Source organism: Calypte anna, chromosome 12 (genome assembly GCF_003957555.1).
Source record: "Calypte anna isolate BGI_N300 chromosome 12, bCalAnn1_v1.p, whole genome shotgun sequence".
NCBI classification, from domain to species: domain Eukaryota; kingdom Metazoa; phylum Chordata; class Aves; order Apodiformes; family Trochilidae; genus Calypte; species Calypte anna.
The window spans coordinates 10,171,031-10,183,442 of NC_044258.1; the positions used below are offsets into that span (position 1 = coordinate 10,171,031).

General features: G+C 40.3%; 2 protein-coding genes across 3 annotated transcripts in view; one reads left to right on the forward strand and one right to left on the reverse strand.

The window, feature by feature from the left end:
* Window positions 1–12,412, reverse strand: part of KBTBD12 (kelch repeat and BTB domain containing 12) — a 43,346-nt gene that overhangs the window by 25,626 nt on the left and 5,308 nt on the right. The window contains exons 1-4 of one of the 2 annotated variants that reach the window (XM_030458459.1): window positions 11,356–11,406; window positions 8,770–9,907; window positions 7,552–7,822; window positions 4,251–4,401 (exon numbers count right to left, since the gene is read on the reverse strand). In XM_030458459.1, coding sequence (XP_030314319.1) covers window positions 4,251–4,401; window positions 7,552–7,822; window positions 8,770–9,842 — 1,495 coding nt within the window. In that variant the 5' untranslated portion in view covers window positions 9,843–9,907; window positions 11,356–11,406. Of the gene's footprint in view, window positions 1–4,250; window positions 4,402–7,551; window positions 7,823–8,769; window positions 9,908–11,355; window positions 11,407–12,412 lie in introns of those variants that run through there. The other variant, XM_008499013.2, reaches the window with a different exon arrangement.
* Window positions 1–12,412, forward strand: part of MGLL (monoglyceride lipase) — a 98,358-nt gene that overhangs the window by 7,314 nt on the left and 78,632 nt on the right. The window lies entirely within an intron of this gene.

The window sequence follows — 12,412 nt, forward strand, 5'->3', positions numbered from 1 at the left end:
GAGGATTATGTACACTGTATAAATAGTGTAAGATTCTCAAGGAACACTGCAAACAATTACATTGCAGGATTGCTGATTAAGACACATGGTAGAGGTTCCTGAATGCTGCTATTACTCAAACCAAAAACTCCAATCTATTTCTTATTTGCCTCCCATCACACTCCAGAATAACTCCATTTAAGTCATTAGGATTTTACACACTGGAGCTGGCAATTAGGCTGGGAAGAGTTTTTGGACAGTGACCACGTACTCTCTGTTCTGTGCCAATAAGACTTTTCAGAAATTAACGCTTCAAAGGCTAAAGCACCAGAGTCTGAACTGGGTTAGAACAAAATGAGTCTGACACAACACAATTGAGATCAGAGACTACTAACTACAGATTTACACCTCCATGGATGAGAGCAAAATTTATACTTGTATATCAGAGTCTGCTACTGTGTCTTACTCAAAGCTAGTGCTCCATCTCTGCTTTTTTCTTCATATTTATGACAGAAATTGTATTCATACACCAGAGACACTAGAGAGGATCAACCCTCTCTGCAGTGATTTTTTATTTACTTAGAGGCCCACCAAATCCTGAGTGTGCTGACACCTGTATGAGCTGTACAGGAAGAGAGATCCTGCCTGAAGGAGCTGACAAACCCAATTCACTGAAGGACTTTGTTTTCAAGGACTGTTGAAAGAAGTTTCATCTCTCTGCAACACTACTTTATCTAGCTAAAGTGATGTATTTCTTTATTTCATGGTTTTGTTACTGGGAAGCAGGTCCTCATGGCATATTGAAGATATCTTGCATTTACCTGTTTCCACCTTGCCTCCCTGCCTCTCCTTTCTTTGCCCCAAGTGGATCTCCTTAGATTGGTGCAGACTGCAGGGAGCCCATGGAAACACTGCACCACATAGGGAACAAATATGATGTGAAAAGCAGGTGAGGCTTGTGGGAATCAAAGCACTGCCATCAAGAAAGATTCTGAATTGCTCCTTCACCAAATGCCCTGTGGCTGGGGCTTGGATGTTCAAGTCCTGTGCACACACACTTCTCCATGGGGAACACACATGTGGAGGGAGAAGCTGAATCAATGGCTATGGGAGAGACTCCACAAAAGTCTCTCTTTCATCTGTAGCGCAAAATCTTAGTCATTATGCTTGAGCATATATGTCTCTGAGATCACTACATAAGGACAACCAATGAGCTCTGATCCTCTTCAGAATGTGGCTTTTGGAACAAATCACCACTGACAGCATCTTTTTAGACTCCCACAGTGCCCAACATTCCTTGAAAAATGGGGTGATGTCTGAGGGATCCGCAGCTTTGAACAGCTTCTGGTGGTTTTACCATCCTCGTGACAGTTGCTATTCTTTGGTCTGTCACTATCAGCCTCCATTCTTTCCATTCCCATTCTCTCCTGAATGTCATCTGCATGAGCAAGTACCACACCAGTGAGATTAGGAGCACTTTGTCTGCCTTCCTCTCAGTTCCATGAATACCTCTTCACCCTGCTGTGCTTTCCATCACAATTGCTCCTGGAGGAGAACTCTACCCATCTCACAGCCCAGCAGCCTGGGAGCCCATAAGGTAACAAGAACCTGTCACCAGGAATAAACTGTGGAATGTAGCTTTTCTGTGTGAGGTTTTAATTACAGTTGGTGAATGTAAGTTTACAGCTGGAGGTGAGGCCATGTGTGATCTCAGCAGAACATGAGATCTCAGTGACTGCATCACTGTTTCCAAACAGAATTTGTTTGGAAATCGCTTCTTCATTTTGAGAGTTCTTGGAAAATGCTTTCATCTCCTCTGCAGAGGTTTCAGACAGTGATGGTTAACATTTGCCAACCACATTGTTTTCTCGATTTTAACAGATAGGTCTTCATTTCCACCAATACAGTTAAAGGTGGATTTAAACCAGTGTCTTTAATTATTGTAAAATAATTTTTGGCTCAGTGTCAGGCTTGTAATTTCATTAAAAAATTAGTTCTTATATTATTTGATTTCCTAAGGAAATAAGATTCATGCAATTAGTCTCAGTATATATGTGTTCTGTATCTGCATTTACATTAGTCTGCCACTCAGAGCTTTGGTGCCCTGTTGGCAAGTTTCAACCAAATTTCACAGATTTACAGACATTAAACTCCTCACAATGTTTGTGAAAACAAGCAATAAGGAGTTTGCAAAAGTAGCCCAGACCTTGGTCAAACTGTCTTCCCTGCAATCAATGTTCATGCTGTCTGATGGTAACTCATTTCCCTCTGTACTTGCTGCGGTTACACACTGAGTGGTCACAGCATCACAACAGATGCAGGGTAAGAAATGTGATGGTAAAAATACCACAATCTTTCTCAAAAATCTCTCTGGAGCAATGTGTGAGCTTAAATTACAAGCAAGTTTGTTCATTACAGTTAAATTATCCCAGATTTAGACTGCCAAAACTGCAGACAATCATTGCCTTGACATCTACCTCATTACATTCAGTAGCAAGGGTGAAGAGTCCAGTGCAGCAAATTGTCAGTCACAGGATTAAGTGCATTGGTTCCCTTAGGACTGGTAGAATAAGGACTCCTCATGTGAAGGTGCATGAACCAGCAAAGTGATAGAGACCAAGCAAGAGCCTGTTCTGGCCCATGCACCAATCCCTTTGTTAACAAAGATTTTCTCACAAAAAAAATATTGTCACTGGCTGTTATGAAGGAAGACATTCTAGTCAATATTCAGTTCCCCAAACACTGCAGAACTGGCAGCTATACATAATAAAAAAATGCTTTTATTTTATTTTTTTTTATGTTAGCAAGATGCTTGTGAAGGTCTGTGAGACCGTGAACTTTCCTCGGTGCCATTTAAATAGGCACTTTTCAGATTTAACACTCTGCTTTGTGTTCAACCTGAACATTTCATTACTGTAATCACTCAGAGATGCTTCTTGCTTTCTGAGGTTTTGAGGGAAGAAAATTGAGGGAGTTTTCCTTATTAGCCCCTCCTTTCCCTTCACTCAGTGTCAGGCTTGCTGTGAAGAAGGCTGTCAGTTTGTTTAATCACTTGCATCCCAAGGTGGCTCCTTTTTTTACCTCTCTGACTCTCATGTCACCACAGCATTTGTGGTCTTGATCTCAGAATGCCTCTTACTGAAAGACAGAAATACAGCCTTTATCTTCCCATGGCTGCTACTGCTGTCCATTAGAGCATCAGTGTCAGCATAAATAATTATATACATCTAACCTTTTACAAAGGATGGAGTTTCCACATTTTCCATGCATCTTTCAAGCTGTACAGCCAACACTCTTGCTCTTTAACAGTATACTGATGTTCTCTACCACTAATCTTTGAAAACAATGAAGTTATTTTCTGTTTGCAAAACTCTCTTTTCTACACATGATTCTTTCACCCTTTTCTTGTCTGTGCCTACGGGTTTGTGGCAAACCACCTAAAAGAAAGAATTTTCTCTAAAAGAAAACAAATGCAGTGCTTGAGCCATTTCCCCTTTCAATTTCAAAGACAGCTTTCTTAGATACACCCTCTGTCAAATACTTCCTGTATTACATGCCAGGAATAAGCCTTCTTCTACCCATGGTATATAACATACCAGACAAAATTAGAACATCCCTTATACAGCAGGTGTATTAATTTGTAGTTATTGTGTTCACTTCAATACACTTGTATGCAGGAGCATACTTTCACACAAGTCTTAGAACTTGGTCAAAGCACTGTTTTGAAATGAAAAATTAAAAAGATTCCATTAAAAGATGACAAAAAGGAAGATTTGTATTTTTTTAAAAATGCACTATTGGGGTAAGTGGGAGAAACTGACTGAATTTTGTCAGCATCCACAATAATGTTGGCTTTGACTGGGAAATCCAAATTCTCTTTTTCTCTGTGTCATTCTTTTGTGACATTGGGTATATTCCTTAGCTTTTCACTGCTCACCTGGGAAATGGTACTAACAAGGCTTCTGTACTCACCTTTTAAAATCCGGTATTATTTATAGCACACACTGGTTCTCCAAAGAAAAGCAGTTTAAAAAGAAAAGTATCTTTATTATGTTAATCCCAAACACTAACCACTCAATTTCTTCTACATAAATTAAGGAAATAAGAAATTATATGGGGAAAAATAACTCTAAAAATCCCTATCCCTTTAGTCCAACATACTTCATCCTACAGCGTGTAGTAAAGGGTGAGATATTTCACTTTGCAGAGCCAAATTGCTGGAAAGAAGAAAAACTCATGGTGCTATCTGTTAAAAATCTGTTTCCTCTTACCCAAGACATAAATCTCGCTGTTGACTACGGCTGTGCTGAAGCGATATTTGGAGTACTTCATTGGTGCCCCTTCTGTCCATTTGTCTTGGCCCGGGTCGTACCGAAATACTCTGTTACTTAATCGATCGGGCTCATCATCAGGCAGATCCATCTGTATGAAATATGACAGCCATATAATAATACAACATTTGGAGCCCTCTGCACACGCCTGCATGCAATTAATCACTGCCGACAGCTGAGCAGATAAATAACATAAACACATCAGTTCTAGCTGCAAAGTGATTCATACTCACCAGGGTTTAATGGCACCCAGGACTTGGGGCTGGGAGCAGGCTGTACAAGGCAAATAAAGAAGAAGGCATCTCTATTCTGCAGCAATAAAGCTGAGGATTTGGGTAATAACAGTATGGTCATAGGCCCAGCTCTGGTAGAACATATGCCTTCCACAAGGCTACTGTAAAGTCTTAATAATAACAGAAGGAAAACCAGCCCATTGGACTTTTTTTGTTTGTTTGTTTTCTGGTGTAGGTTGAAGTCTATTCCCTCTGTTACTCCAACTGTACTGTGAGCCTTAGTAAGGTACTTAGTTGGCCTTTCTTAGTCCTGTGTATATACATAACTCATTCTCAAGTCATTCACACCTTTTTAAAGTCAGCCTAACCACAGTAATGTTGTTCAGCTCCCATAACTTCTCCTTCAATAATTTCTATAACAAGCTCCTAGCCCCCTGCTATATCCTTGCTGCCATAATACTCTTTTTATACTCACTCCCCCTCCTCTTGTTCTCTCCAATCTTCTTCCCCTTTCTCTGCTTGTCTAGTGTGATGCAGAGAACTCAGATTATATCTTCTGGGTAGGACAGCCTTGAATATAAGCAGTAGGCTGTGGGGGAAGCATCCTGAAATACTTCAGGATGAAGGGTTTCACATAGAGTGAGGAGAGAACTACTTTGCTCACTCCTGATGTTGTTATGTGTTCTTGCTTTGCTTGTTATTTTTCTTTCCCAGAAGACCTTTCCAATGCTGATGTAATAGACAAGACAGGAGAAAGCAAACTAGAAAATAAATATATAGCCCTTTGGTTACCCCCTGTAACCAGAGGCATGCTCTTTCTCTGTGTTGTGAAACACTGATTTATTCACTGGAAGAGGGGTAGCTGTGTACTTTGAACACAGAGTAAGGCTACACTTGGGAGTGGGCACCATTTGGCATACTGTAAATGCACATCCTACCTCATTTTTCTGGTAACATTCACCTCTGTGAATGTACAGAAAACATGATGTCCAGTGGCTTTAAACTCCGCTTGCATCAGTGAGGCTAGAGCAGTGTAGAGCCAGAGCAATGCTGCTGAGGGTTGAGCCCTTGCCCTCCTAAGCTGTCATTTTCTGTCCTGGCTTGACTTTATCTTGTCTTGTTTCAATTGCAAAGCCTGAGTAGGAGGGGAACATGTATTTATCTCTGCCCTGTAATGGACACATGCATTTACAGCACTATCAGTGCTGCATAGTGTTTGTTCAGGATTGACAGAACGTTCAGTGCTGCTTGAGCAGAGGGACAGCTCCTGGCTTGACAAACTCATTTGCTTCCACAGTGCAGCTCTGGTAACCCCACAGACACAATCCCTGCATCTGGCAGCTGAGTGTGGGAGGTTTATGGTACCAGAAGAATTCAGCACTCTGCCATGCTGGTCATAAACCACTTTTTTTGAGACCTTTAGCCAATTTGGTCTGATTCATTCAGGTACACCCCAATCCCACAAAGGTATGGGTTTTAATCAGTTACTGTTAATCTGCACATCTCAAGCCTGTTTATGGATAAATTCAGACTCCAGTGTATTGTTACTGATAATACTGGTTGGCAAGTATCCACTTCAGGTGTTCCCAAGGTGCCTGTATATTTTTAAAAACCATTCTTGCCTCAATATTCCTGACCTGGATCGTGCTTCTAAGCCACTTTCCCCTATTACAATCTGTTCTGGAGAACTATTAAGAAAGACAAAGCTGGCTGTCTGACTTCAACATCTGCCTTTGTGATACAGCCTATCTTTCAGTTAAAATCTTTTTAACAGGCAGATTGTTTCTATATTTAGTATGTTTTCATATTTTAATTCTCTAAACAGCGAGGTATCCCTGCTCGGTGAGTTCAGTTTCAGAAATAGTGTGATCTTTCTGTTTTCTCCTTTGGGGACTCCTGCACTCAAAATACCCAAAGAGGTAGAAATTGTTTGCTACATCTCACTTCTAATTACTTTAAACAGTAATTTATTTCAAGAGAACACAACTCTATGAGATGTGATGGCAGTCTGAACATACTGCTGTCTGCAATAAGGATTACAGATACTCCACTTTATTCTCAAATACAGTGGGGATTTATCTTGAATGCTAAAATTTAAACTGCACTGAGTAGTAAATAAGAATGAGACCTTAAAAGAGGTTTTTTTTGCACTGGGAACAACTGGAGAGAGCAATCAGTATTCCTGACATCCATCTTCTTTGTAGCATAGTGCTGTATATTCCCCAGGCTACTGAATATGGTATCTGTGGCCCAGCAGAAAACTTCCATTAAAACTTTCCATGCCAGGCAATCCAGCTGAAATGAATAAATGTACTCATTACTGAAGTCTGTTTTTCAGAGAATGCTGTGACTCTTAATTTAAAATATAATTTAATGAAAATCAAATAAATTAACTGGTTAACTAAGAAGGTTTCCAGAGAAATGCAGGTGAACTTTAAACAGAATTCTGTCCCTGAATTTTACCTGTGTACACAGGTTTTGGAAGACAGGGCTCAGTTAAGGACCTCTGTATGATTTAAATACCATTACTTACTGAAACCTTGAAAAATTAAGTGGACAATATACAAGGAAAGGAATGTCTGAAGTTAATGCAGAAGTCAACACATTTTTCACAGCCTGTGATGACAAAAAAGTGTCAAGTAAGTACTAAATATCTATTTCAACTCAGTAAAAGTTTTTTGTTTGTTTTTCAAATAAGGTGTTTTAACAAAGTAGCTACTTAAAATGCAAACCATGTTGACACAGAAGATGTATTTTTACATCTGTGAAAGCACTGCCTTTTCTAAAGTTGGTAGAGTGTGGATGGCATAAGATGGATGTTATTCCTCTTCACCCTGTTAGTTTTTTCTACAAAACATATTTAATCAGAGGAAGGTGAGCAATTTCTCCTAGAATTATCCCTGCTGTGCCTTTCCTATGCAAGAAGCACCATAAAATCATGCATCATCTAAAGCAAGCATAGCTCTACTTGTTAGCAAACAAACAAAACAACTGGCATGTGTCTTAACCTGTGGTGTCCAGCCCCCCAGCACGTAGAGCTTGTTCTTCACTGCCACCACCACATGGCAGGCTAATGGCACTGGCAGAGGCGCCGTTCTTCTCCAGGTGCCTTGCTCCATGGAATACTTCTCCACACAGTTGGTGACCACATACTGATTTTTCTCTTTCATTTGCCCTCCTATTACATAGAGATCGTTATGGATAGTGCCCAGGGCATAGAGTTCCCGGTGCTGGGTGCTGCACAGACTGTGCCAAAACTGGTTTCCTCGCTGATGGTATCTGTAGGAATATCCAAAGCTGTAAAAGCCCTGGTTCACTGAGGGCCCATCAGCTGCTGTGAAACATCATCCCCATCATCAGCATTGTTTAGTCAGACAATGGTACAATAACAAGAAGAGTTTCCTCCTTCACAGAGAAGTTATAAAATTGAGCCAAATTTTTGCAAGGTCGATATTTTTAGTGTGAGGGATCCTAACTTTAGGCATCCTTTCAAAGTTATTTGACCCTAATGAAAGTAAGGATTGCCTAATTTCTGCATGTGCTGTTCAATAATGGTTTCCACTGAAGTTAGTGGAAGAGTAAGAGCTCAGCACTGCTAAAAATAAGACCATCAATTCATCTGCCTTGGTATGTATTTTCTTCCTTAAATTTACACATCTGTATTTGAAAATGCTATCACTATTTTTTAAATTTTCCTTTAATCCAGCAAACGTCTGTTGTTTTTGTTAAATGGGTTCATCTGAAAAAGACATGAGGAAATGCAGAATGAGGGCTTAAAGCTATCAATATTTATCCTTTAATCTCTGAAATCTTATTATTAACAGAGATTTGTGTTATCTCTGTCTTATTGGACTCCTTGGGTCATTTGCTTTATTCATGTTCTACTACTGCAAATGCCCTAAAAAAGTGTACCTGAGGAAAATGTTTGAGTAAGGAGAATATAAAAGGCATGTACATTGCTGTAGGATCTAATCAAGATCATCTACACAGAGATGCCACTACAGTAAATCCTTCTTCTTTCAAGAGAAAAGGCATCAGAATTTGGCTGTATGTGTGTAATTCATTGTGCCACAAAGAACAGTTGTGACACATTGATTAGAGTAATCAAAATTTCTGGGAAAATGTTAAAGGAAGAACTCTTTGTCTAATGGTCTTCTTTTGACCCTCGAAACATTTAGATTTATCTTTTTTAAGTAACTAGGGATTTTCCAACAGAGGGTACACACCTATAGATTTCGATGTTCCTGGTCTTTTGTCTAGACATTTTGACAGCACTTGCCTCTCCTGCCACAATAATATCATTATTCTCGGTGACAACGCCAGTGCAAACACATCCTAAACCCTCTCCATACTTTGGAGAGGAAATGAAGTAAGTCTTCTGTGTTGCAGGAGCATAACAAAAGCTGGCATCTGCATAGCTACCATGTCTTGACCTAATGCCGAGGGAGTTGTTGCCGATGCAGAGCAGGAGATCAGTCGTCTCCATGCCGTACCGCAGGCTGAGAGGAGGGTTCCTGGATGAGAGCTTGATGGCTTTCAGGGCTTCCTCAAACATCTCATTGCATTCTGAGCTGCACAGGATCATGGTGTTCCTTTTCCTGGCTTCCACAAGAAAGGAAGGGCTGACAAGTACCAGCCTCACTTGTTTCAGGAGCTCAGTAAGGTGCTCTACACGCGAGTTTCTGCTGTGTTTGACCCATCTAATGACGAGATCCAGAATGCTCTCCTCCCTGGAAATATTCAGATCATCTGATTTTATGAGAGACAACAGCTGATGGAATTCAATCTCTAATATTTCTTCCTGCAAGCTCACCTCGGCGAAATGCTGATATAAGTATTTCCTTGCTTGATCAGCTAAATCTTCTGCCCCAATGTGGTTTGCAAAGTAGTAGATGCCCACACAGTTAGAAGCATCCATATGGTCCATCATGTACTTCTGACACATACTGAAAACTTCTTCCATCTGCATGAAATATGCAGCAAGCGCAACAGTCTGCACATTCTGATTCGTGAGGTGCAAATCTGCACTGTACATGTAATGGAGGATGACAGACACACTTTCTGCAGAGATGTCATACAGCTCCACTTCTCTCTGCGTGCATTCGGCCAAGCCACAGGTGAACATGGCTTTGAAATAGGGACTGAAGGCTGCCAGCACTACCTTATGGCAAGGGAATTTCTCACCTTCTGCAATGAGGACAACATCAATTATCTCTGTTGATTCCTTCATTCTCTTTACTTGCTCCAATAAAGTCAAGCTATGACGCTGCTTTCTTTTCTCCTCAGCCTTATGATCCATGGTTTATCTTCAAACTTCCTGGTTTTAAATCTTTCCAAAATTCAAGGTCTTCATCAGGTATATTTCTAGAGGTAGAACCATAACACTGTCCAATGAGGACAAGGTATTTGTGAAATTAATATTGTCATTAATACCTAAAGCTAGTAATTCCATAAAGTGTGATATAAATCAGTGATGCATAAAAGTTAGTGAGGTCTTAGGCTCAAGGTCTCCAAGACACAAAAAAATAAAATCAACTGTTCAAATGTTCATCAATATTCAGCACCTCACCTCCAAGTTTTGTGATTATTTAAAGAAAATTTCAGACTTTCCTACAAAACAGATTTTCCAGCTGCCCGTTTCCCTGGTCCTGATCCAGAGCCCAATAAATAAAGGGAAAGATTGCAAGTGACTTTAATGAAGTCAGACCCTTAGTCCCTTAGCTATTCAAGTTTTGTCTTTCATGTGCACCTAAAGGAAATTAGTCCTTGCTTAGATGCTGAAAGTATCTTATATTGCCCACAGCCCCTTAGGTTAGACAGCTCAAATGGAATAGTGCCTCTTCAGTGCTCACAGCTCCTCTCAAACTAGGAGTTATGCCTAAGCAGAGACTTCAGAAAAGGGCCCAGCTGACATTTTTACAGAGTGCTAACTGGATGTGTGGATGTTTAATCATAGAACCATAGAAGGGACCTTAAAGATCACCTAGTTCCAACTGCCCTGCTATGGGCAGGGGCCAGTTGCACAACTGATTCTGCTTATACCCTTACAAAGCCATCAGGAAGCTGGCAACCCATTCCTCTGCCACTGGACTTGTCTCTGCCACACTGTGCCCCACTTTACCACTAGCTCTGTCCCCAGGTTTCCAGCTGGGAGAGTCAAGACAATATTGTGGGCAGAAACAGCTTCCACCCCTGGAGTATGATGGTGGAAGCTGCAGGAAGCAACTCACTTGAGTTGGTCAGATTCTTTACTCTTTCCCTCCAAAGTGTCGGTCACCGATTTTTAGAGTTGCAACTGCTTTGCTTTGAGATAAAAAAGGATTAGTAAATAGGGACCAGTTTTTGAGTTGCTTCTCAGTGGGATGCTTAAGTGCTGCAGATTGACAGAGTTTTGGTTCTACTTACCTCAGCCTCAAATGGGATTTTTAATTAAATTCTAATTATTAACATACTCCCTCTGGTTTTATTTATTGAGGAAAATAGAAGGAACTTCATGGTCCCGTATCTGTGTTAGTGTGGGAGCACTTTACTGAAGGCATCAGGCTTTCAGATCAGCAAGCTGTGGGGTAAGGTGGTGGAGCTGTCAGTGGGGAAAGAGAGCTAACTCACCACTTGAGGGATACCAGTCCATAACACAGGTTTTGTCTCTAATTGGATACTGAGGCAGTTCTGTTGTGGAAATGCAATAAGGCCTCATGTCCTCACCAATACACAGACAAGTCCTAAAGCTGTGGTATAACCATGTTTGAAACATGTTGTAAACATGTAATGAACTGCTTTACGGGACTGTTCAAATGAGTAATATTCCTCACCAGCTTAAATATTTGCAGGATCAGGCTCTTGTGCCACAGATTGAATTGGTTTTCTCCAACCCTAGAGGCACTAAGGGTAGAAGAAATATGCATCAACATAAAAAGGAGTGTATTAAATTCTTTCAAATGCACCTAAAGGTGTTTGCACAAACAGTCCAGATTTCTCTACAGAGCTAGATAGATGTTTTAAAACAAAATATTGAAGTAATTTCCCAGGTGAAAAGGAAATCTACAGCTGTATCATCAGTCTCAGACCTACTCTTTTAGCTGTTCAGTTGGTTTTGGAAGTAGTCATCATCCTATTTTAGTACATTTTATCAGCCTTCATATAGCACCCTCACTTGGGTGCTAAATTAAAAGCCAGGCATGCTTGAAGAACACCATTTCCTTAATTTTACCAATTCTTTCCACATTTCAAATCTGGAACTAGGAGCAACGCCTCTGAGAAATTACTCTGGGTTATTGCTGCATTTTGATAAAGGGACCACACCATACACTAAAGATCATAAATTATAAGGACACATATCATAAAGCAGATGAGCTGTAGTATCTTTAATCATGTTGTTCACTCTCCAACTGGATAAAAGTATTAATTATTCCCAACAACCCTGTTTAGCAATCTGATTAACCAGAGTTTTTTCCTATGAAATTATCAACTTCTCTCTTTTCTCTTTTGCAATGTCAGAGCTTCACACATCCTCCAGCTTTTCCATAAAGGACAAAATGTACATTTCTAATGTGAAGAACAAGTGAGATGATTAATCACCATCATCCTTCCCAGACTTTTGTACAGCTCAGGAAGAAGCAATGTGAAGCACTGAGTAATGATTTCGCTTCCTCTGCTGGTCACCTTTAAGTTTTCTTTCACTGGTAATTTAGCTTTCTTAAGAGCAACACTTTGTCTTTGATTACACCGTTCAGCAGATCTGTGAATTTTATGTGTTCATTTACCAGTGAGGAGGATATCTGGCACAACAAGCCTGTAGCTCTTTTCTCCATCATTAAAATGTTAGCAATAGGAAACTTGGAGCACAGCATAGCTTGTGCCATAATGTAC